At 47.3% G+C, this 25372-nt stretch overlaps 1 protein-coding gene and 4 long non-coding RNA genes across 5 annotated transcripts; 3 read left to right on the forward strand and 2 right to left on the reverse strand.

The window, feature by feature from the left end:
* The first annotated feature begins 5 nt into the window (after window positions 1-5).
* Window positions 6-11158, forward strand: LOC135297551 (uncharacterized). Its single transcript, XR_010359505.1, has 4 exons — window positions 6-1442; window positions 3421-4523; window positions 8076-8178; window positions 10797-11158. It is a non-coding gene; the product is annotated as an uncharacterized LOC135297551 (long non-coding RNA).
* Window positions 11159-12607: 1449 nt separating this feature from the next.
* LOC135297553 (uncharacterized) lies at window positions 12608-15465 on the reverse strand. The gene is made up of 2 exons (XR_010359507.1): window positions 15331-15465; window positions 12608-15149 (listed from the first exon to the last, which is right to left on the reverse strand). It is a non-coding gene; the product is annotated as an uncharacterized LOC135297553 (long non-coding RNA).
* A 295-nt stretch (window positions 15466-15760) lies between these two features.
* LOC135297550 (uncharacterized) lies at window positions 15761-17608 on the forward strand. Its single transcript, XR_010359504.1, has 3 exons — window positions 15761-15897; window positions 17145-17220; window positions 17342-17608. It is a non-coding gene; the product is annotated as an uncharacterized LOC135297550 (long non-coding RNA).
* Window positions 17407-22607, reverse strand: LOC135297554 (uncharacterized). The gene is made up of 2 exons (XR_010359508.1): window positions 20624-22607; window positions 17407-18929 (listed from the first exon to the last, which is right to left on the reverse strand). It is a non-coding gene; the product is annotated as an uncharacterized LOC135297554 (long non-coding RNA).
* Window positions 22608-22753: 146 nt separating this feature from the next.
* Window positions 22754-25019, forward strand: LOC135297549 (cystatin-like). Its single transcript, XM_064415254.1, has 3 exons — window positions 22754-23047; window positions 23530-23643; window positions 24614-25019. Exons 1-3 carry the CDS (start codon window positions 22769-22771, stop codon window positions 24689-24691), a joined length of 471 nt encoding a protein of 156 aa, XP_064271324.1. The 5' UTR covers window positions 22754-22768; the 3' UTR covers window positions 24692-25019.
* The last annotated feature ends 353 nt before the right edge of the window (window positions 25020-25372 follow it).

The following is a 25372-nucleotide window of genomic DNA, read 5'->3' on the forward strand; positions in this document are numbered from 1 at the left end:
GGCGGGGTGCGGGGCCGATCCTGAGGGCAGAGCTGGGGGGCTCGGGGATCCTGAGGGAGAGCGCGGGGGGCGCGAGCAGGGTCGGGGCTGCTGGGAGCGCGGCTGCTGGGAGCGCGGCTGGAACGGACCGGGGCGGGCGTGAGGGGAGCAGGGAGCGGCCGTGGGGCGGGAGGAGGCGGCCGGAGCGGCGAGGGGCGGGCAGCCGGGCGGAAGTGTGGGAGTTTTCTTTTTTTCTTTTTTTTTTTTTTTTTTTTTTTTTTCCTCCGAGGGTTTTTCACTACCTACTTTGGTGCGATCTCGGGCGGGCGGTGCTGATTGGCTCGGGCTGCTGCGGCAGAGCCCGGCGCTTCCCGCCGGCAGCCGCGGGTCCCGGATCCCGGCGGCGCAAACAGCGGGCGGGCTTGTCCTGGGAACAAAGGCGGCCCTCGGGAAACCCTGCTGCCGGGGCCGCTGCTGCTCCGTGTGCATGGCAGTCCTGCTCGCCCTGACCAAAATACTCATTCCTTAGTGTTTATGGCGAGGTTCGGGCTGCTTGTAATCAGAGTACAAAGGCATCTGCTGATGGTACAAAATGTATAGAAAGTTAAGGTTTTATCACCGAATCCTGGCTGCAGTGATGCTCCCGGCTTGAGTGGATGAGCAAAAAGCCCCCAGCGTCAAAAGCTTATTTGTTGAGTCTGTGCCTTCCTGTCTGAAGGAAACAAAAACAAGACTCGATGGCGGCGTGTTCAGGGCTGGGGTGTGAGGAAACAATACCTCATTACAACTATCGTGAAACCACTGTTAAAGGTGTGGGCAATGCTCACACGCCTTACAGTTTTCATCCATATTGCTGTTCTAGTTAAAAGGGTTTAATTTTTATCTGATTTATCCCCTCTTTTGAGGCTGCCTCAGTTGATGCTCTTTGTAGATGTTTTTAGGCCTGCTCACGTGAGGGAGAAGTTGCTGAAGGACCCCCTGCTGAAGATGGGTGCATTGAAAAAGCCATCCTTTTTCATCAGGCTCTGGTGCTGGGTGACTGACTCCTGCCAGAGGTTCCTTTTTTGCAAAAGCTCTTGCATCAGATTTGTAATTAAATTAGCAAAAAGGCCTACCAGCACGGCTCACACTTTAACTGGCCTGAGAGGACAGTTCTTCCCTAGGCCCCTTTCTGATGCGTTTAGTCAAGGAATGCTTAAATTTGACGCCAAATCTTGACTCACTTTGGAAGTATTAACAACAAATAAACAGTGACGTGTCTGATTTTTTTTTCCCCTTTTGAAAGTTCTGAAACAAGTCAGATAAAGTGCCTTTGCAGCAGGGAGATCTTCATTCCTGTCAGCAAGTTTCTCTGGACAACTTCTGGTCCTGCCTCCCTGCTGTGATTGTGGCTTGCAGAGGAAACCAAGACGCTGGTGGTCAGAGCCGGGTGGCAGTGCCACAGCAGACCTCCACCTCTGGAGGTGGGCAGCAGAAACCTGGGCTTTCCAGTCGTAATTGATGTGGGTAATTGGCCTGTTGCTGTTCCAGGCTCGCTCTTGGTGGATGGGTTTCACTCTGACAGGGGGGTGCAGAAGTGAGACATCCTGGGGAGGAGGGGAGGAGATGATGCAAGGCCATGAGAACGGGGCTGGGGCTATTTCATGCTGTGTACTTATAAGGGCAAATGAGGTGGAACTGGCCTCTTGGCTCAGCCTGCTCTGAGAGGTGGTTTTGGAAACGTTGCAGTAGGTTGAGAAAGTATCTAACCAGTTAAAGGAAATTCAGCAGGGACAGGAACTCCTCCGCCAGGAGAGTAAGAGAAAACTCTCACTGTTAACCTGCCTCATGCGAAAGATGTGCCTGCTCTGGGAAGGGCACTCACTCACCAGTGTTTAATTCCCCAGAAGACAAAACAGCATAGCCCAGTGAGGATAAACAGCACTGATGTGGTGCTTTGAGGCAGGATCTGTGCACCAAAATACCCGGACAAGTGTGTGGTCATGGTGGTAGCAGCCTGCCTCAGCACAGGGCTCCACAGCCCTGCTGTTCCAGCACTGGGAGCTCCAGCCCTGCCCCGGAGCTGCCTGCTGGGCATTACCAGCGTGTATGGCACGGCTGGGATCCCCTGCTGTGTGCCAGTCCTGTGCTGCTGGTCCTGCAGGGAAAGGGAGCCTGCTCCTCCAGCCCCGTGCTGCTCCCTGACCTCACAGCCCTGTCCTCACGTGCCTTAAGCATCACCCTGACCCTCTGTAGTGCGGGGTTCCCCAGCCCAGGCTTGCAGCAGGGTCCTGTCAGAGCTGTTCCACATCTCTTGCCTTGGTGCCTGAACCCAGGGGGAGCTCCCTGGTTTGGGGAGGGCAGGAGGAAATTTTGTTTCTGTTTCTGAGTTCCCCTCCCTATCAGTGCCAGCCTTTGGATGGGACCAGAACCCGGGCAGAGGTGAGGAAGCTGCTGACACTGACGCCAACACCCCTGCCTTAGTGTGTTGCACACGCTGTTACACACTCTGGTGTGTGGAGAGCAGGGTAAAGCTGCCTTGGGGTGGGACCCCTTTGTCCCCAGCCTCTCAGTGCAATACGAGGTAGTCACAATGACAGACAGGAATTGCATGGTGGAGAAGAAGGGTTTGGTTTTTTTTTTACTAGCTCTTCTGCTTTTCAGCAGTGAACCAGCTTTGCCCTTTTTCTCCATACTGTTAGTGCTATAAATAATCTAGGCTGCAAGCTCAGGCTGTATGTTTGGATGAACCATCATGAAAGGTGAATTCCCCTCCTGCTTTTAAGGCAAATGGTATTTGCAATCAGCCTGAAACGTCCCCCCAAAAATCCATCCCTCAGCCAGGAAGGGACCCTAAGAGATTCCAGCAATCCTGTAGCTGGTGATGACCACTTAGGTTTCTGTCAGAAATACCGGTGCAAGCTGCAGCTGGCAAATGTCTGCCCAATGAAGGATCGCTTCAAAATCCAGCATGCTCAATATAAAAAGTCACCCGTGGTCTCCATTTCCGAATGAGACCCTACATCAACATAAACCTGAGATCAATACATCCACTTTGCTGACTCTGTAGCTTTTGAGATGGTGACTACTTGCTTACTTTATATGCCTCAGCTATTTGAACTCCCCCTCCCGTCCTCCAAGCTACTGACTCATTTCCTCCTCTAAAACCTTCCTTTTTTAGCCTTTCGCTCTGAAGTATTTAGTGTCTGTTTTGAGCTGCATGCTCCATGCCTTACTTAGGCAAACTCCTACATCAAAGCCCTGCAAGCCATGGTTTTGCACCATGGAAATCGTTTGTTTTCCCTGATAGTTTCAGTCCTGAGGGGCAGCCTTGGCTACTGACTGTGCTGGTCGGCAAATTGCTGCTTTGCTGTTGGAAATCGGGGAGGCAGACAATCGGCAAAGCAGCTGGAGAGCTGAGGCTGCCGCTGCTTATGCTAATTGCTGTTGTCTCCCTCTCAGCCCCGCTTCCCCCATCTGCCTGCATCCACCTGCCGTCTTTTCATCCACTTCTACCCTGATGTCGCAGTTGGAGCAGGGATCACAGAGGCTCCTGTCTGGCTGAACGACCACAGAGCACCCCGACCCTGACTCTCTGTGCTGTCTGATGCTGCAAAGGAGCAGGCAGTGTCCCCTGGTGCACCGTGGTGACCCAGAGCTTTGGTCGTGGCTGATGGATGCTGCTGTAACAACACTAGCTGAGTGTGCCTGAAATACAGTGCCTTTTTCTCAGGGCTTATGGAATATTGGCTCTGTGGTCTTGGCGTCGCAAGGATCAGCAAAGATAATTTTAGACAGGAACAGAAAGTCTCTGTAAACCTTACAGTCATAGCTATTTCACTGGCAGAAAAAAAAAAAAACCCACAAGGAGCCCATGACTGTGCATTGCTGAAACATTCTGCTTAGCAGGTGTGCTGGAGTAAAAATGTAAAGGGAAATCTGGGGACAGGAGAATCTAAGGGTGATTTCCAGAAACTGCTGTCATGCTCCATCCCTTTTCTGAGGAGGTGGTGCAGCAGACAGGATGCAGGAACCAGAGCCTGGTATTTTGTCCAAAGCCCTGTCCTAGTCCATGGCGTGAGTCTGGACAAGCTGCTTTTCCCCTTTACATTAGTTTCCTGTTTTTTGAAATGTTAACTTTGTTCCTGCTTTTTCAGTATTACAATTTGAGATTTAGTGCAGATCAGAGCTAGATGTTGCTTATCAATACTTCCTATTTTTACAGTAACGAAAAGGCTGTTCCTAAATTGTTACAGATGAATGCCAAAACTCGTATTCCCTTGAATTTGCTGTCAACTTCCACAATTGCTGCAGGTTGCAATCCTTCTGACTTCTGCATGGTAAGAACTGCAGGCCATCAGCAACCACACTAAAATTTGACCCTGTTTGCTGCTGTAAAACTGGGTGAATTTTATCAGCCTCATCAGAATTGGTCTGGATTGAGTGGGATGGGGAAGTTAGCTCAGTGCTTCATTACCCCTGGGGCATTTTCTCCACTAGAAAGACAGAGGAGGAAATAACACAAGAAGGCAGCTCAGCAGTGGAACAGCTTCATGTTAATTTAAGTAAGCAAGAATGTCATCAAGCTACTCTCCTACCTGGTTGTTTTTTTTTTTTGGGGGGGGGGGGAGTGGGGTGGGGGGGGATCGGGTCCCTTTGGTTTTGTTGCCACTAAAGCCTGTCTGAAATACTTTTTATGTGAGAATGAAATGCATCTTGCTCCAAAATCAGCTTAAGGGCTGCCCACTGCTCAGCCCTCACTTTAATCCTCGGAACAGGCAATGTACAGAACTTAAAATGATGTGTTTCCCTTGCTACATGGGAATTGGATCTTAAATCCCTGTCAGTCTGAGAAGGGAGGCTCGCGTTGAGTACAGCGAGGCCTTGAACCAGCAGGAAAAGCTTCAAGCAACATCTCTGCTCTGCAGCGTTCCCTGTGATTGTCACGGAGCTTTTGCTGTGAGACAGGGCTCAGTCTGTCCCTTGTGTGTGCAGTCCCTCTTACACAGGGGGAGGCTGAGCCCAGAGAGGCTGCACGGCTCCCGCAGCCTCGGGCAGGACATTTGTGAGGGTGTGATGAATCCTTCGGGTGTGATGAATCCTTCGAGTGTGATGAATCCCTCGCTGCCCTGACAGGGTAACACACCCGACCCTTCGGGCCAGCTCTGCTCTGTGCATGTAAGGAGATGGTGCTGCTACACTGAATGCGGCATGACTGCAGGCATTTCTTGGAGAATAAGCATTTTGTGGCTCATGTGGGCTTTGTTCCAGGTGTGGAGGTGGTTGCTGCTGATGCCATTAGTAGTTGCTATCTGCAATGCCATTAATAATTATTTTATTTCCTGAATTAGTGAACCCCCACTCCTCACACTCTGTAACCCAGACAGAAGGTTGTTGTAGCAGTTTAGTTTTCTTATGACAGGGTTTGTGCTCAGCTGCATCAGCATAATGAAACCTTCTGGAGGTGTGTTGCTCACGCAGGATGGCCGCTTGTTTTGGCTTGGGATCTGCAGGCCTACCTGTGTTTGTTAAGGCTGTGGCCACTTACTGAGCCTGTCTGGGTTTGGCTCTCTGGAATGGGGGAACTTGGCTCTTGTTAAAATTAGGAATTCATTTTACGGAGGGCTTCTGTGGGTAAGATTAGCTGGGAGGTGAATTAGCCCTACCCCATGTATAGGGCAAGGTGATGTGCAGGCATAGACTGGAAAATCCCCACCCCTAATCTGCTTACTGTCTAACCATAAGAAATGCATGGGGTAATGAAAAAGGAAGCAATGAGACATATTAGTCAGCATGATGGATGTTCATCAACAGCAGCCTTATAGCTGTGGAGGATTTGCTAGAGGGAAGTGAAGAGCCCTTCAAAACTGTCAAAAGATAATTAAGTAGCATTGACTATGATTTCTGGGGAATGCTCTGAGAATTTTAGGGTGGTTACAGGAGGCCTGAGTTGCAGAGGTCGATCTCAAGAGGTAAGCACTCATTTCCCAACAGCAGCCACGGCTGGAGAGAAGCCACAGCACTGGCAGTGCCTGTGGAGCACAACTGGGATGGGCTGCAGGACAGATCCACCCAGAGCCTGGGTCTGGATGGGTCTGAGTGCTATGGCAGCTGGCTGTGCCAGCAGTGATAAGGGTGGGGCAGGGGAGAGCAAACATATCAGTCTTTTTGCCTTCCAGTACATCAGGTAGTCTCAGAAAAGGCTTTGCTTTCCTGGTGAACCTGAGCCTCACACATGGATGGATAACACTCCTACCACTACTGCCACTTGGGCTGTGCCAGGTGAGGTGGAGGAGTAGGAGGACATTGCAGAGAGACATGCTGGGAAGGAAGAAGGTCTTGCTGTGTTTCCTGCAAGTGTGCAGTGGATGGGAATCTCTGACACTTTCCTGCACCTCTCTCCTATCTGTGTTGTGGGCTTGCAGGATGTGGACAGATTGTGAATGGAGTCAAGAGTGGCTTGATAGCTGTATCTCTGCTCTAGCTGTATTTATAGCTCTGGTTGACAGCTGGGTCATGGTGAGCTATATATACCTGCTGTGGTTGGCATTGTCCAGGGAAGTGGCTGTGGGAAGTGTTCACTGAAAACCAGGGTAGTGTGAGTGGAGCATTCCTTTCCCACCACCCTCTTTAGATCTGTTCTGTGTGCCTGAATCTGTTCTGGTGGCCTGTGCTTGGTGTGCTGGCTCTCTTCTGGCACACAGAGTGTAGAGAGGCTGGCTGCTGTGGGGCATGGACCATCTGGGTGAGCCTGTGTATTCCCAGTCTTCAGCAAGCAGCAGCCTCCCTCTGAGCCTTTGCATTGCCTGAGTGGCACAGCTCAGTCTCTGGATGGGTGGTCACCCAACAAGCTGCATGTGGGAGTATAGTTACAGCAGCACTTCTTCTGAAGGGAGCCAGCAAGCACAGCTTGCCAGTCGATGGTGTATGGGCTGAATCTGGCCAGCCAGAGCAGCTTCTGAGCACACTACCCTGTCATCCTTCCCTAGGGCTCTGACGCTTCTGCTGGATCAAAAACACTTGCATGTAACCAAAACACAACTCCTGGCCAGTGTTTCCCCTGCCAGATTGCCCATCACAGAAGTCTTTCTCCCAACATATGAGCTTTGCTCTTGCACTGCTCAGAAAGGTACTCCTGACTTTCCCTCCAGCTCCATGGGCTTCCAGGCTCATTTCCCCTCCTCTCCCGGATCCCGACTGTCTCAGACCTAGATTCAGCATCAGCCTCGCCACTCCAAGGTGGAATGGCCGGGCAGCTGGGCGATGTCCGGCAGGGGAGGCGGCCCCAGGGCAGAGCGAGGCTCTCTCCCGTCCTCCCAGAGGTTTGGGAGCAGCGCCCATCGGACGCCGCCGAGCGGAGGGAGGGCTGTGGTCCCTGCTGGTGACTGAAGGCACGGCACCATCTGGTGGCATGAAAGGAATTTGTCTGTAAGTCTGTCAGAGAGCAGTCCTGACTTTCTTAGCCAGATGCAAACTAGAAGTTTCCACCTATTTTTTTGGTCTCATTTTCCCGTTTTCTTCCCTCTCCTCTTCTGAGGCTTTGGGTCCCTCTTGTGGCTTTGCCCACTTGTCTGACGTTCTTGTTTATCCCCAGCTGCTGTGACTGTTTCTTAGACAAACTTGTCCAGATCTGAGTCATTCCTGGATCATGGTGCAAATTTCTCAGTCTGGGAAGAAGCATTAGAGAGCTGCAGAGGGCACTGCCCAAGGCTCTGCTCCCGTTAGAGCTGTCCTGGATTGGATCAGAAATCTGTCTAGCCTGCTGTCCTCTTCCTGGCAGGAGATACCTGGGGAGGAAAGGCAGTCAGTTGGCAGCAGGAGATCATCTAGATGGTCTGCCAGCTTCTCATGTGCAGGCAGGAATCTCCTGAATTTGGCATTGTGCCTCTACTTTTGATAACCTTTCATCCTTTCTGGTTTTGGCTCGTCACCACGTGAACCTGTGAAGACTCCTGGCATTTGCTACACCTGCTGGAGGGCAGGAGACCTCTGCCTTGGGCTGGGGTATAAAGAGCTGTCCAAGGTTGCAAAAGCATCGTTCATCTGTGTGCTGGGGCTGCAGGGCAGAGCACCAGCCAGAAAGGATTGGTGATATGCCACTGTTGTCTCTTGTCCAGGTCCCTTGGAGGCACTAGATATGCCAGGAGTGTCCAGATTGTGGGTCTGCTGATCTTCAGGCACAGAGCAGCTGTGGCACCCAGCTCACAACCAGATGTCAAGGTGGGTGTTAAGGAGCAACCCCTATATGTGAGCTGTCTGAGATGGAGTGGTTTGGTTCCTCCAGATCCCTGAGACTTTAACTGTTCAAGGGCTGATGGGCACTTGATCAGGATTGTTGCCTAAGAAGGCAGTGCTAAAAATCAGGTAGGAGAAAGTGGAGGCCTCTTGTTTTGTGAAAATCATGGCAGTCCAAGCGCTTTTTCACCCAAATTCCACTGGATTTTGGCTGGGTCTTGCTTTTGCTTTGGGGTGTCATGATGGGTGGCAGTAATCTGGTTAATGTTGATTTTGTCATTAACCAAACACAGGTCCCTCCTGGCCTGTGAATGTGTCCCAGCACAGCTTGCATGCCTGGGCTGGAGAAAGGGATGCCAGGTTTGTGAGGAGGAGCTGGGAGTTGTGCTGGGCTCCCTGCACAGGCACCCCTGCACTAGACACCATCGTGTTCAGTGTTCAGGTCTGAGTGGTCTCAGTGCACTGGGAGAGGGCAGCACAGCACTGTGTTCCTGTTATCCCAAGAATTCCATGTGAGCAGGGAAAAGCATGGAGCCACTGCAAGTCCATCTTTGCAAATTCACGTTTTGCCACCAGGGAGCTCCCATTCCTCATACCAGTCCTATGGTGAGAAAACAGAGTCCAACATGGCAAAAAAAATCCCTCAGCTCCACCGGATCCTAGCTCTTGTGTAAGGGCTGGACTCTGTGGTGTTTGTTCTGGCTTTAAAAAAATATTATTTTAATGCTTGGATGGGTTATGCGCTTTCATGGCAGGTTCCTAGGAAAGGGAGAACATTGAGGCTGGGAATATTGAGGCTGGCTAATGACAGAAAACACAGTGAGCAGGTGGAAATGTGGTGACAGCAATGCATTTTTCCTCACTCTGGTGGTTTTGGAGAGTCTTGATAGAACACCAGAGCTGGAGAGGATCTGCCTGCAGCCATGCCCTTGCAGAGAAGAACGTGGCACTTGTGCTTCTAGGAAGAGTGTTGACACATGCAGTAGGTTTAGTTTGGCACTAATTCGAGTTTTTAATCACCAGTGATACGACTTTTTCTGGTTGATTACAGGGTTGAAGTATTTACTCCCCCAGACAACGTAATTCTGACCTTTTCCATCTACTCTCCTGCCTTCCAATGCCTGGTTTCTTTCCTGCTCTTACCTGGCACTTTCACAAACACGTATTTCAACTTCCCACATTCCTACATTGCTGAGGAGACAAGTTTTTCACACTTGGAGGAAAAAATAATTGGTATAGTTGAAATAGGATTGGTGTAATTGAATAATGATTAATTAATTAATAATTGGTGAAAAATTAGTAGTCAGAATACTACAGTGAGTTTGGAAAAATGACTGTGCTCCCTTTTTGGGGGCTGGTGTGATTGCTGTTAGGTTAGCTGTGGCAGAGTAATGTATTCTCTGTGCTCCTGCTAGCTGTATTAGCATTAGATCACAGCAAGGGACACCAGAGTTTGGAACCAGAAAAGTGTTTCCAAGGATGAGGGTAGCAAAGCAGTAGACCAAATTACTGGGGCAAATTGTTGCCCTTTCTTGGAGGTTCTTAAAAAGCAGCATAAAAAATGGTGTCATTGCTGTCCCTGTCCTCAGATAGTCTGTCACAGGACACCCTCAGCAAAGGTTTGTGCTGCACACAGACAGAAGGGTGGAAGGACATCTCCAGAGACCTGCCTGGCAAGTCTCCTCATGTTAGGCCTAGACTCTTTGCTGTCATGGATCCACAAAGGTTGTGTGCACTGTCTGTTGGGAACTCAGTCACATCATGCCAGGGAAGAGAAAAAAGTCCTTCAAAATCCAAGCAGTTCCCAGGAAAACAATTTTTTCTCCAGGAAACCAAAGACACAGCTCTGGCACTTTTCAGTACCAATGTGGCTTCCTTCTGACTCTGGCTGTAGTTTGCTGTCCAGGGCAGACAAGGAAAATGTTTGAAGTTAGGGTGAGTTTAGGGACATATGTTGGAAGAGCAGCATATGCTGGCATGCATCTGTGTGGGAATATCTACAGGCAAAAAAAGGGCCAAAGTTCTCCTAAACTGTGAGAACTTGCTTCATCATTTATTTACATGCTTCAACACTTGCATTTTGGTGAGGGCTTAGATATTTTGAGTATTAGCCAGAACAAACACAGCAGAGGGCTCTTCTAAATTGTTGATGAAATCATTGAGGGGCCTTGTGTCTACCTGTGATTTTCCACTTATTTGAGATTCCTTTGAGATGTGAACCTAAAATCTGGCACTCATGGGCCCCATGTGGCTTTGTGGTGTTCTTGGGAGCACTGCTTCTCCATAAAACAATGTCTTGATCCCATCCAAGCACAGATGTTTATTTGTTTGTTTATGACAGGTATAGTATCAATGATACTTGCTTGAGCCATCCAAGTCATGCTTTAATGGAAATTCTTTAAAGTTAAAAATAGTTCAGTTTAGTACACTGGTTCAGCAAATACTGCAGTAAAACCTTTGGAATAGAGACTGAATGACAGAAATAAGTGAGTTATGTGTGGAGGGAAAATGAAAAGCATTTTTAATGGCATATTGCAGTGGTTACTAAGCTTCATGATTTTCTCAGCAGTCTCAGGATGTTGTATTTTTTTTTTCCTTAACAGCTGCTGGAAGAAAGACATTGCATAAAAAACTCCATTTTCTAATTAAAAAAAAAAAAAATCTAACTCTCATGGTTGCTTAGAAAAACATGAAAACATGAGCTGAATGTTCCAGATAGGATGTTGAAATCAAAACCAAACAGGATGGAAATCTTGGTTCATAGTTTTATACTCCAGACAGCAAACAAACAGCCTTAGATTGGCTTAGAAAATCTGCAGTTTGGAAATGTCTGACTTTTGGGACCTGACTGCAGGCATGAGGACACATGTGATTTTGGAATCAAGAGTTTAGTCTCTTTTTTGTTAGATAGTATTGACTTTCATAAAAAGTAAATACTTCTGTAAAATAAAAGATTAAAAAAATATTTCTCTGGTGAGAACACTTCTTTTTTCAAACTTTGCTTAACATTACTTGAGTCCCTTTTTGTCTCTTGTTTTGTTCCCCAACTAATTTTATTTTGTTCTGAGTTGAGAATTTAATCCTGAAACATTTTTGGTTCATTCTTCTTTCCTTATGGACTTCAATGTTTCTGTCTGGAGATTTCCATTTGGTTAGATTTGAATGTTGACCTCAGATTTGGTGTTTTCTTCTCTCCCTCATTTGTCTTTGTCACCCTGTTCTTTGCTTTGTTTTGAGCAGGTGCTGTACAATTCCACCTTGGATCATGGGTGATGTTCCACCTGGATGTTGCCTTTTACCAGCTGAGCATGGGATGCTTCCAAGTGGCTCAGTGCAGCCACCCGAAGTCACACTAGAACTCATCTTCTCATGACTGGAAAGCTGTTGCCTTGTTCTGTTTTCCCTGAGGAGATGACTGAATTTTTGGTGAAAGACGTGCACAGTGCAGGAATTCACAGAGAGGGAATTACACATGTATTTTTGGAGGTATATCCCTAAAGCATCCAGAAAAGTCAAAAAGATACTTCCCAGATAAAGGAGAAATGTGGTGTCCCGTGTTCCCTGGTTTTCCAACAGATGTCAAGGAGAGGTTTGGAAAACACTGGCCTTGGCACAGTTGAAGACAGGACCGTGGCTGTGGGGATTTGCAAGCAATGTGACCTCACTTGTGACCCCAGATGCCTTTACAGAATTTGGCATCTCCCTGCACTACTTCCCTTTCTGTGCCTGGTTTGAACTGACTCCTCTGCACTTGACATTGGGGATGTTGTGTTGCAAAGACACCTCACTGGAGAACATTTCTGCACTTCCTCACAGCCATGCCCTAGGTCAGTGTGTCAGTGCTTGCCAGGTTTCCTGATTTGTGTTCTATTGCTGTAGAGCCACTGCTTCCTTCTGGCCTTGGCTGACACCACAATCTTCACTGTGGGCTTGTGCTCCACATAAATAAAAGGCCTCCCTGGGACTGCCTGTGGGGTGGGCTTGCTCAGCCTGACCCTGCCAAGGGGGCACTGAGTCTGTCTGAGCCACAGGGCTTTCTTATCCTACTGTAAGTGACCACTCGCAACATCCGGGAGGGTTGCCTGACTGCTAGGGAGGCCGTGAAGGGAAAGAAGGCAATTTCCTGGCCATCCTGTGAATTGTAGCAGAAGTACCTAGGATTTTGGGAAAGCAGAATGACAGACTTCCATTCAGTGGGACACTTGTGCAGTGGAGTTCCAAGGAGTGCTCCCTTGTCATGCAGTCAGAGAACTGAGCTGGGAGAACTGAACTGGCTGAACTTGGCCAGAGTTTTCATGGCTTGCACCAGAGAGGGAAAGGATGCACTTGCCAGTTTATGTGGAGCATGTCTACCTGCAAGAAAATATGAGGTGTCTTCAGTATTTTATAGGACTGGTCTGGCTTTAGAGTCCTCGCAGAGAAGCCAGAGTGAAAGGGACAAAATACATGTGGTCTTGAAGGGCCTTGTCATCTTTTGCAGGGTAACTCGTCAGAACACTTTATGCCCCTTTGGAAGTCAGCACTGCTGGTGCTTTTTGGTCTCACTTTGCTGGATAATCACTGGCATTGTCTGCTCAATGTATTATACAGCTACAATTTAGTTTTTCTCTCTGAAAATTCCTGCTGAGAGAATTGGTGTGCTTAGGCAGGTATTCAGCTGTGTCAGTCTTCATGGGATGTCTTCTCTACAAAAAAGGTGAAGCCACAATTACAACTAAAGCCTCTTATTTTTTATGTTTAATGGTATATGGCTGGCAGCAAGGATGGCAATGGAAAAGCAGCCAAGTTCTTTTAAAATTGGTATTAATGGGAACAGACACATGGGGCGAGATAGAGGAGAACTGCTTCCAGCCTAAAAGCAGCAGCTGCAGAAACAAGGGTTACTTGTTTACCAAGACTCTGGTATGCCCAAGAGTTAAAAAATGCATGAGGCTGGGATTGAATATTTGGGTCTCAGGTCTCAGCCCTGCTAATGATTGCTTGAGAACCCTCTGTAAATCATGTAATTTCTTTCTTTCTGGCCTGGAACTCAGTTGAGAACAACTGTTGGTTTACTTCTACTTGGTTTTGGGTTTTCTTTTTTTTTCTTTTTCTTTTCAGAATCTCTAACTTCAGTTTTTTGGTGACTGCATGACTCCTGGAGTGCAGGACACTTTCACCATCTAAATCCAAGAGTGTGGGCTTCACAACAGAGGATGGCTTGTTGAGGGGAGTGGCTGGGCTGTTCTCTTGAGCATGGGTGAGAGGGTTTTGGAGAAATGGCTTTCATGTGGGGTCAGGGTCAGAGAGTTCTGCAGAGGCCTCTGTCTACAGTGGGATCTCCCTTCTGCTACAGCCTTCAACTCACTCCAGCTCTGAGTCCCACACAGTGACTGAGCTGCTTGGGCCCAGCTGGAGAAGGGAGAGGAGCAAGGGGTCAGAGCTGGAGGCATCTCTGGACCCTGCCAGTCCAGATCCCCAGTCTGGAATCAGAAAGGGAGCAAAACAGGAGCAGCTTAGAGGTCTCTCATGATTCTTTGGCTGCTCTCTCAGCCTCCTTTGTTCTGTGGATTCCCAGAAAACGTCAGCTTCTGCTTCATGCAAAGGGCTGTGCTTCCCCTGGTATTGCTTCTCTCACAGTGAGAATCCTTGTGCTCTTTCTCCCCCAAATCTTCTGCTTGGGAATGTCCAGTTACACAGGCATTGTGTCTTAAGGAGGCTGATTCACTGACCACTCACATGATTCCACCTCCCCATGGCTGATGCTTACTTGGCTATAGAAATCCCCTTAGAAGGTCCCCAGTGTTGCTCATGATGAAGTAGATGGGAGTTTCTAAGTTGTCTCGTTAAGGACTTGTAGAAGCAGGTGTTGGAGTCCCTGAGTTTCAGGCAGGTGAGGTACCATAGAGATGTTTTCTGCATTTTTTCTGCAGTGATCTCTATGATTGTAAAAGAGGTCTGCAACCTTCTTTTACTCTTCTAAAGCAGCCTCCAGGCTAGCATTCATAATAAGAAAGGTAAGACTCTTAGTTTCTCTTATGGTTCTGGAAACTGGGGCCCTAGCAGCTGCCTTCATCTGGCTGAGGAGAGGGTAGCCTGTTTTCACCTGGATTAAAACACCCCTTAACCTTGTGCAAGGCTGTGTCAATGAAAGAGTAAATTACCTCCAAACTTTAGACTGTTGAGGTGACCTTGAAATATTGGACCCTTTTACAGCCAAAATCCTTCGAAGTGGTGGGGAAGAGAGCCTGCATTCCTGACCATTATTAAAGTGGACATTGTTAATCACTGTTAATGTGAGGTTGGATTATTGTATGCCTGGAACTAGTCCTTGATGTTGATCAGTCAGAAGTACATGAAACACACTTTTCAGTTTATTAACAATGACCTCCTGGAGGGACTCTCCTCCTGTGGCTGAAAAAATATGCTGAGGGAAGAAATAAAGAAATACTAATGCGATTAAATGAGAGGTATTAGAGCATATTTTCAATCTCTTTCTCTGGATTCTGGGCCTTGAGTCAAATCTGATTCAATCTTTTCAGCTATTTTGTGTGTTCTTGGACAAGAATCTTGCTTGTGCTGGCTTTGTAAGCCATCAGTTGTACTAGAAGTTCAATTAATGGTCATATTGACATCTCCTCAAATTCACAGTTTACTTCTCCAGGAAGGACCAGATCTTCAAGAACAATGTAGAAAGATCCTACACGACAGTCCTCACCCAGCATGAGCTGATTTCAGTCCCAAGAACTCCAAATGATTTCTTGGGCTGTGGCATGTAAACACTGAACTCCTTGTTGGTGTCTGCAAATGCACCAGCCTAGGAGGAGGAAGCAGCTCTTTTAACCACGCTGAGTTTCAGTTCATTGTATAGCAGGAGCAGCAAGATCCAGGCAGAGGGACAAGCAGCAGAAAGAGATGGATTTAGTGCACTGCCTTCCTGTCCACTGCTTTAGTTTTTCATCCAACATAGTTTTATCCTGGAATTTGAAGGAAAAAGACAAGATGTCTTTGTGAGTAGTTTAGATAAGCATATTGGGGGAGAATTAAATTTTTTCCTGGGAAGCCAACAAAGGGTTCAGGAGATATGTCCTCATTGTTGGAAGTTAAGGATAGCTAGTGTTACTCCTGCTTCTGCTGTTTGCATCAAGAAAGCATTACCTCACCCAAGAGATTGGCATTATGTGGCTGCCTGTGTGTTTTCCAGCCCAGAACTGAAGTGCTGGGCTGCAAACCCTCCAGGCTTCTTCCTTTGTACAACTAGGTACAGTGAGGCTTTTGCTTTGCGCAGCACAGCAGGACTTGTAGGTGGATAATGCTGCATGATGCTGAAGTGGCTGTGATGTCCTTGTAATGACTGCCTCAAGGCATGCTCAGCTGCTCTCTATTTTCCCAGTCAAGTGCAGCCATGGTAATCAGGCCTTTTTGTTGTTGAGTGATTTCCTACAACTTCAAAAACTGATCAGCTGGAGTCCTGAAGCTAAACAGACAGTATCCAAGTGCCCTATGGAATATTTCAGCCTGACACCAAATGTTTCAGAGTAACTGGAAAGAAAATACCAAGTGCCAGTGTGGTTACCTAATTCCACACCCAGCTGCCTGACTTCATTCTGTCCTCTCTGATTTTGGAGGTCCCTGGCACTGGAAGAAAAGAAAAGAAGGGCTGAATGCATAATGTCAGTGCATTACCCAGACTGCCTACATAATCAGAAAGTAACACTCAAACAGGTGAGTGGCATTTGGGCTTTTAAAAATCTCTCAAGGTTACAGAAGCACGCATCATTTTTATTCCCCTTCTTGCTCTCACCCAGGTAGGATTTTGTTTATTTGATAGGTGTGTGTTTGTATGTGGATGGTTTTGTTAATTTACTCTTAGTCCAATAAGAAACCTATTTTGCATAATAAGTATCTCTGCATATGACGTGTCACTGCTGGGCTGGTGCAGTGATATATCATCACAGCCTCATGGATTTTGTTTCTCCTCAGACATCTCACAATAAATTGCAGGGGTTTTTCAGGTTCCAGCCCCTGGGACTCGTGCACATATGCAAACTTTGATATTCATTATACTACCTTATGATCTGACTGCCAGTTTGACAGAGAAAAACTTGGAAATCTAACTTTAATTTATGATTGATGTATTTTAAAAAGGAGTCAAAAAGCAGATTAAAAAGGCATTTAGAATGTGTTGAGTTTGAGATATTTCAAAGGTAATCTCCTACCTGTAGGGAGCATGATTATTCTTTGCGATCTGAGGTTTGCTATCTCATTACTGAGTGACGACAAAAGCCGTTGTTCCTCCCTGTGAGAGCCATGCAGAGATTAGAGCTCTGTGGGCTGTGCTTTCCAGCCCTGCAGGAACCAGCCAAAAAGGCTGTTATCTTTAGACAAATGCAGATAGCAGGCCTGGAGGGGAGGTACTCAGATAAAGTGTGAGGGGCTGCCACAATGGAGATTTTTCTGGGAAGTTCAACCAAACTCTGGAAGTGTGTTCAACAGGAATTGCCCTGTGTACATGTTAGGAATTGCCAAAGGAAGAGCAGGTGCCAGAAGTTGTGGAGTTTCCCTCACTGGAGATACTCAAGAACAGTCTGGACACAGTCCTGTGCCATGTGCTCTGGATGACCCTGCTTGAGCAGGGATCACATGGACCCACTGGTTCCTTCCAAGCTGACCTGTTCTGGAATTCTGAACTGTGGTCCACCAACACCACAGCACTGTGGCTGAGCTCTTAGCAATGAAACACCTGATCCATGTGCTGTGCTATTCCAGGAGATGGACACAACTCCCCAGTAAACTGCCGTGAAACAAAAGCTTCCTTGTCCTTGTCCTGTTGTCATGTTCATCAAAGCCTAATTATTAGCCAGCTGTGAATCGGAGAAGGAATTTTACTTTTTCAATGTTCACAATTTTATTTTTTCTCCTTATGTTTACAGATTTTAATTATTCCTGTTCAGATTAATCTAGTGCATTAGGTCTGGTTTTTACAGGCATGTCTTACATAAGATTGCTGGGAGAATGTTGTGCAAGTCTTCGTGAACAGCCCCACTGGTAAGTGCTGCCCTCCTAGGTGGTGTGACCCATTCTTTGCCATTCCCTCCACCCTCTTAAGATTTCTTCTTAAGGCTTGTGCTGGTCACATTTTACAGCTCTTTGTCATCCACTGTGTTAGGTGCCGTGATCTGCTGTGGCTTTCTGTCTCCTTGCTTGGATGACTGAAACTTTTGAACTGGAGCGAACTGACAGCAGCTACTGGATATGAAGCAGTAGCCTCACTCACAAATAACCTCTTATTTGAGTAAAAATACTGCTCTGAAAGTGAGTCTTTACTTGAGCTTGCTGAAACCTGAAGGATTAATAACTATAAATGTGGGCTGCAGCACGGCCTGTAGATTAATTGTATGTTAATTAAATAATGATCATTGATGCGGTAATCTTACTTATGTGTGGCAGTCATACTCTTCTGCAAGACCCTTTCATGTTTTGGAGTGGGCCGGTCTTTTTGCTGGACGTGCGTGCATAGAGCAGCAAGTGAGCCACTGGTGAGGTGAATTTTGAGGTTATTCACAATTTCACTTCCTTCTTGAGGGAAAAGTCTTAGTGGCAAACTTACCAGTTTGTCTGGTATGGGTGACTGGTTTTGTTTGCTAGCTACCTTGATGATTCCTCTCTTGCAATTGTTAAACACAGTAGATATGCCTGCCCCTTCCCATGCTTCAAATCCAACAAGCACAATGTAGAAAAGAGTTTAAATCCTTCCTAATGAGAAGCAGTGAGGAATCTTGCTGGCAAGTCAGCCCCTTGAGAACAGGCTGTTCTCAGCACTCAGATGTTTCATAGATTCAAGTCTTGCTTCCCCATTCCCTACAATAAAGCCTTAACCAGGCAGAGTTTTCTGCTCTGAAATGCTGGGCAGACAGGAACTGCAACCTCTTCAAAGCTTAAAACACAGGTTGTACCTCTGCTTGTACATGGGGATTGTGAAAATATCCAGGCTATGCACCACTGATTTGTCTTTCAATGACAAATCTTTTATTTGAGAGCACCACAGTTGTCTCTTAAAAACCAAACAAGGAAACCAAATAAAAAAAATCAAACACACCTCCCTAACCTCAGAATGAAAAAAAACCAAGCAATTGCACCTCTGTGCAGTGCCATGCAATCCAAAGCAATCTGGCATCTGGCTTGGCTCTGCTGGCATCATAGCAGAGGAGCTGACTTGAACCAACGAAAATTTGAGGTCCTGGATGGCCTTTTAATTGTGTGTTTTTGCAAGGACTAGGGATTGAAAAAGGGCCTTCATCATAAATATGTAGTTAAAGCATGATACCATGCTGAGTGAACACTCAAATTCATGCTATGCCCTGAAGCCCTTGGACTTCGAAGTAGTGAAGTTACACTACAAGCTGTTGCTGAGGGAGGAGAGAAATTATTTGATTTATGGAGAGAACAAGAGTGGTGTGACTGTGAACCAGCTCCTGGGGAGCTTGGGGAAGCTCTGCAGGGACACGGTGCTACTGATTTCCCCTCTGGGCTTCCAGGGATCTGCAAAGCCTCAGAGCTCTACTCTTTGTATCCCAGTCTAGCATCCCAGCAGGCTGCTGGAGGGCCAGTTTCAGCACAGCACACAAACATACACATCACTTCTTCTTAATCATGTGAAGTCACTGGTGTTCCTCAGAAGCTAAGCTTAAACATGCACTCTGTGCTTTGGGTTGGATTGGAGAGCTCATTTTCTTGTCAGCTCTGGGAAACAATTCCTGGGGAAGACAAAAACATGCAGTAAGAACTAATGAACACAAATCTCACACAGCAAAGCTATTTCTCCTGCAGGCTAAGGCAAATACATAAGATGAAGAATAGAGAGAAAAGAGAATGGCCAAATTATTCTTAGTAAATACAAGCTAATGTAGCCATCAAAGGCACCAGACTGCAGAAAATCTCTGGTGATAATTTTGAATATATGGTATTGCTGTGCCAGTATTTATATTTCTCAGAGTAAAAAAAGGATTCTGCTGCAGAGGGATTTTTTGCTAAAGTCCCAAGTGCACCAGTACTTCACTTAAACCAGCACCCACTTTCAGTACTGTGGGTTCACTGTTTCAGTTGCACAATCTGACCATAACTGATTCCATACAGTTATTTGAAATGCAGCTTTTCCTGCTGCCAATTACTTTGTTTACTGCTTGTGTGTAAACAACAGTGCCTCCCCTCATGGGCATAAGGGCAGATTAACTGCAGTAATTACTAAACAGATGTCTGCAAGTGAATACCCATTTCTTAGAGGCAGATTATCTTCTGCACTAGCATAAGGGAAAGGGATTCAAAGCAGGTGCTGCTGTCACCCCCCAAGTGATATGAGCAGCCTGGGGCTCAGCAGAGAGCTGTGTAGGTCCTGATGCCTCTGCAGGGTGATAATCATTCACCTACTTCAGATCAGTGCTGGGAGATGTTTGGCACTTAATTCCTAAAAGTGACCACCAGTAAGTGAACAGCCCTCAGTGCTACCTGCACTTCTTTCCTGTTAATTGTTTTTTTCTGTTCCCAAGAAATCTAAGGCTGTGGTTTCAAGAGGGCTCAACACCCAGACTGAGAGCCTGTGTTTCCCAATAGCTCTATTCCCACTGAATTGTCCGAAAGGTGCACTCAGCACTAAGTGCTAAGCTTATTTAGGAGTCTTTGAACTTGAGAGGGGGGTCTTTACTAATCCAGTTGTACTGCCAGCACAGAAATATGTTCAGAGCAGCCCTTTGGTGCCCTTGAAGCCTCTCCTGGCATATACTGTTTTTCAGCCGAGCAATCACCTTGCAGCCTACCCAGAAAAGCCACTACTGGCTTTTGGCTTGTGGCAAGAGCTTGCCAGTGTGTGAAGGTGTGTGTACATCCAGAAGAGATGTGGCTGTGTCCTATTTCATTGGGCGTTTTCAAATCAGCTGTCTGGATTTCAGAGGCCACTCTTTTGAAGCTGAGTGACAAGACAGAGACCTGGTTTTCTTTGCGTGGACAAGTCATGGCATTGCCTCCATTCCTCTCCTGAAGAAGAACGCCTCTGCATGCCGCAGCAGGGAGTGGTGACCACGAGTCTCAAAGGCAGGCAGAGACTCTTTCTTCCACCATCACTGAATAAGCTGATATGGGATGGGTTTGTTTCCATAAGCAGAGGACACTCTTCTACTGCAGTGAAATAGTTTTGCCTGTGGTACTGAATCACTCTCAGACCCATCTCATAAACTGCTGACTGTCTTGCTCAAGAGGCCTTATTTTTGTGAGCCCCTGGGACTCATGTGAACATACGCAAACCCTGCATTTGGTTCTGGCAGCCAGTTTGACAGAGGAAAACTTGGAAATCTAACTTTAATTTATGATTGATGTATTTTAAAAAGGAGTCAAAAAGCAGATTAAAAAGGCATTTAGAATGTATTAGGTTTGAGATATTTCAAAGGTAATCTCCTACCTGTAGGGAGCGTGATTATTCTTTGCGATCTGAGGTTTGCTATCTCATTACTGAGTGACGACAAAAGCCGTTGTTCCTCCCTGTGAGAGCCATGCAGAGATTAGAGCTCTGTGGGCTGTGCTTTCCAGCCCTGCAGGAACCAGCCAAAAAGGCTGTTATCTTTAGACAAATGCAGATAGCAGGCCTGGAGGGGAGGTACTCAGATAAAGTGTGAGGGGCTGCCACAATGGAGATTTTTCTGGGAAGTTCAACCAAACTCTGGAAGTGTGTTCAGAGAATCACCCTGTGTACACATTAGGAATTGCAAAGTGGAGAAATTGCCACATTTAAAGATACTCCTTCTGTTAAGAGCACAAGCCCCCAAGTTTATTTTTGTGCCATGAAAACCACCCTGGGGACGTGGCCCACAGCAACTCTACCCCATTGATGTTGCCATCCAGCTTCCATCTGCCATTTCTGTTGTCCATGTTTTTGTGGGCTTGATCCTACAAATCTTACAGTGAATTCAATGGGACATTTTATCTTTCAGTCCCACAGACACAGACCTGTCCGTACAACTCTCCAACTGGACAGTACCTGGCTGATTGTACTTCACAGGATCTCTGTGCCCATACAGGTGACAAGAAGCTTTGGCTGAAGGCTACAGAACATTTATTTGAAGAACATCTATTTTCTGCACATATACACATATTGTAATGGTTAGAATTGCAGAAGTGAAATTTTTATGTCTGACAACTATATTTTTTAATGGTGAAAGAGAGATGAGGGACGTCAAGAGAAAGGACAAGGGATATAGCAGTGATATGGAGAACTTAGTAAGCCTGGTATCATAAAGAGCTCACCAGTTCTGAGTGAAATTGAAACATAGACAAAAAGGCAGATGAAAATATGTTGGATATTGCTCAAATATCAACCACAAAAGAAGATGCTAAACCACTATTTTTCTAGTTATACTGATGGCACACAGTATTACAAACTTTTGCGATGTTATCATCAGTCTTCTGCTGCTTGGTAAGTTCTTTAATTACCGGCTTCTTTGTTTATCTGGTTATTCATGAATTTCTGTTTTATATTTTTAAGAAAGCACCTCTGATAGAGCAAGATTGTTGCACCCTGCAGAAGCAAACGGACAAAATGCAGCTTTATTTCATGAACCATGTGCCCTATATTCATCAGCTGTAGAACATAACTTTTTTGCCAAGCCTTTTTTTCTCCTCATAATTGCTTAGTTTCAAGTCCTGATTTCATGGGGTTTGGACTGGCAATAGTCAACAAATGCAGCACGTTTCTGTTTGGGTGTCTGCAGGTGATTTTGGTGGTGTTCATTCCGGGGCTTCCAGCAGCCTGGTCTAGTGCAAGGTATCCCTGTCCATGGCAGGGGGGTGGGAGCGAAATGATCTTCGGGGTCCCTTCTAGCCCAAGCCATTCTATGATTATTTACCTTGCTACAAGAGTGACCCTGATGTCCTGTCAGTGTTGATAGCTCAGCTTGTTGCCAGCTGCAGGGATTTTTCCACGCTGGATATTGCTGCCATCCAGGCAGCCTTTCCAGTCAGCAGACAAGCCCTTTCCATTACAGGGCAAGCTGTGGATATTCAGGTGCAAAACCTCCTCCTCTCTCAGCCTAACAATTCCATGAGGCATTAAATCTCACTGCAGCTGGCTCCCTCATGCTATATAAAGTCCGGTCTTTCCAAACTTAGGGTTCCTGATGGGACGAGGGAGATAATGCCGGTATTTAGGGAGCAGACGGGAAGCAGAGCCGTCCGTCTGGGAAGCCGCCTCGGCCCCTCGAAGCGTAGGTGAGGCAACACCAGCGCTGCGGAGGCAGAGGTAGGAAATTACTCAAGGTGTTTTGTGCTGGGAACACAACACCGGCAGCTTAAAATGCTCTGTGGCTTTTATTTTCCCTTCGCAGCAGAGGGAAATAAGCACAAGAATAACCTACGAGGAGACAGAGTCTGGAAAAAGCCTCCAGCTTCCCGTGCGGGAAAGCATTCTCCTCCTCCTTCTCCTCCGCTTTGCCCCCCCGCTCCCTGACCCTCTGGAAGTCCTCGGCCAACGCCGCCGGGGCCGGTCCCGGCCGGGGCGGGGCGGGCCGGGGCTCGGCCCAAAACATTGCCCGGCCCGCCCCGCGGCTTTAAAATGGCGGCGGCCGTGAGGGGGAGCTGGCAGATCGCAGCCATGGCGGCGGATAGAGCGTCTGTTTTGGTTCTGCTGGCGGCGGCCCTGCTCTTCTTCGCCGGCGCCGTGCGGAGCGCCGAGCTCCGCCCGCGGCTGGTGGGCGCCCCGCAGCCCATCGAGAACCCCGAGAACGATGAGGGGCTGGAGCGGGCTCTGCAGTTCGCCATGACGGCGTACAACAGGGCCAGCAACGACATGTACTCCAGCCGGGTGGTGCGGGTCCTCAGCGCCGAGAGGCAGGTGAGCCACCGGGGCCGGCACTCTCTGTTAGGGGGCTGGCCGGATCCCTTTGGAGACAGGGCAGAGCGCCAGCCTGGGGGACTCTGCAAGCTGTCGGTTTTTCCCCCCACAGACGTCAAATAAAAGCTCTATTTTTATATCTTGGCTTCTCATAGTCTGAGTGACCTTGAGTGCTGCGCGCTGTGGAAGGAGCCAGTGGCTTCCCTGCGCTGCTCATGGGTTAACACATGCCTCTGTTTATTGCTAAGGAGGCTGCTTTGTGGGACATGTTTACTTGGATTTTGTTTCCTGTTTCTAAGGAGGTGCCAAGTGCCTCTTTAGTGGAGGTTGCCACATACAATTCCCTGTGTACTTTCACAGTCTGTTTTCCATCATGTAACAGGATCGCTGCCTGCCTTCCTGCCAGCCCGGCTTCTCTCGGCAGAGAGCCCTTCTCCGTGTGCTGTGAGTAAAGCCGCCTCTGCCGACTTGTCTTGTTGCAGATCGTGGCTGGAGTCAAGTACATAATGAAAGTGGAGATTGCCCGGACAACCTGCACAAAGCCAGCAACTGATATCCAGCACTGTGCTTTCCATGAGGAGCCCCAGATGGCCAAGGTAGGCTCCAGGGCACAGCCTGCTGACCCCCACCCTTCCCCACAACCCTGTCCCACTGGCTATGGGCAATGTCCCCTGTCTGCCTCAGCTGTCAGCAGAGACCTTATGCCTTTGTGCTTGACAAGGCAAAGCAAGTTTTGCCCTTGCAGAACTTGTCTTGCCAGTTGATGTCAGAGAAGGCAGGGCCTTTTGGCTGTTTTTTTAAGTGCAGCTCAGGCTGGAGCAGTGCATGTGTCTCAGTCCTCTTAAGAAAGAAGGGTCTGTGAAGGAAGCTCTGTCAGGCGTCCTGGCTCTCAGTCCAGGGTCCTCAGTCCCCATAGAATTCTCATCTCTTCTTTCCCACAGTGATGTAAACATGCTTGGCATGCTTTCCTGTGGGACTTGTACTGCTGTGAATAGAGCTTTGGGCAGAGCACTGCCCAGAAGAAGCAAATCTCCCCATCTCCCTGTGCCCACCAAGCAGTTACACAGGCATTTTGTAATGAGTAATGGAGCTTTTTGGGTGGGAACACCAGACATGTCTGCCTTCATCTGCCCTGAGTTTTTCCATAGTGCTTCATTCCTTCTGTTGATGGCAGCAACAGGATGTATGTGCCCTTTGTTCCTGCATGGGTGAGGTGTAGCTGCACGGAAGAGAAGCACAAAACTAGTGTGTACCTTTATGGCAACTGCAGTGATTTACACGTGGATTAGCTGTGCCTGTGGGCTTATGTCTGAGTATTATCCATGCTGAAAGCCTTCCTCTGTGAGTGGATAAAGGAGATAACCTGATTGCCAGCAGTGCTGACTGCTCACCTTTGTTTCTTAGGGTTTATTTAAGATATGTGACTCACTCTGAGCACAAGAATGCTGCTCCAGAATACTTGTCTGGAGAGGGCAAATGTAGAGAACCACAGGAGTGAAGAACACCCATAAATGACACTGTTTCATGCTCTTATTTTCCTAACTACTTTTTTCTTTCTTTCCTTAGCACACCATTTGCAATTTCGTAGTGTTGAATGTTCCTTGGAGAAACCAAGTGGAGCTGCTGGAGAGCAAGTGCCAGTAAGCCTACCTAGATTCCAGCAGAGACCAGCAACCAGCTGTTCAGATTTGAAAGAAAAAGGCAATAACACAGATGGAGATGGGCTTTATCAAAGCCTGTAACTTGGCTACTGATGTATGCTTGTGCTATGCAAATTAAACCATGTAACTTCACTTTTAAAGCACAGTATGATCTCAACTTTTTCTTCTTTGGAATGACTATTTTAGAGCAGCTGTTTTGGTCTTCTACAGCTTTCCCAATGAATTCACTCCAGTATGAGAGTTCTTATTAAAACCTCTTGGTATCCATGTTAAGTGACTACTGTAAACATAAAAACTTAATTAATAATTGCCATGATGTGTGGTTTTCTTTGATCTTTTGCTGTCTTGGAGGGAGGGTTTGCTTTCAGTTGTCACCTATGCTGTCCTGCCCTAAGAATGAGTATTGGGTCCTGATCACAGAGGAGACACACCATGCCTGCTTGTTCCTTAGCCTGGCCTCTGATTTTGCGTAAAAGATGGAAGCCTTAGCTGTTTTTACTGAAGGAACTCTGCTTTGGAGAACTCTCCATCTTGGGAAGATTAGCTGAAGCTGTAATGGTTTTGGGTCCTGGCTGCTGTACTGTTCTAAGGCTGTAAGGAAAGAGGAGGCTCCCCTTGATAAAATTACATTTTCAGGTAGGAAGATGTAGGGAAAGGTGCCAGA

The sequence above is a fragment of the Passer domesticus genome, chromosome 3 (genome assembly GCF_036417665.1).
Source record: "Passer domesticus isolate bPasDom1 chromosome 3, bPasDom1.hap1, whole genome shotgun sequence".
Classification (NCBI taxonomy): Eukaryota; Metazoa; Chordata; class Aves; order Passeriformes; family Passeridae; genus Passer; species Passer domesticus.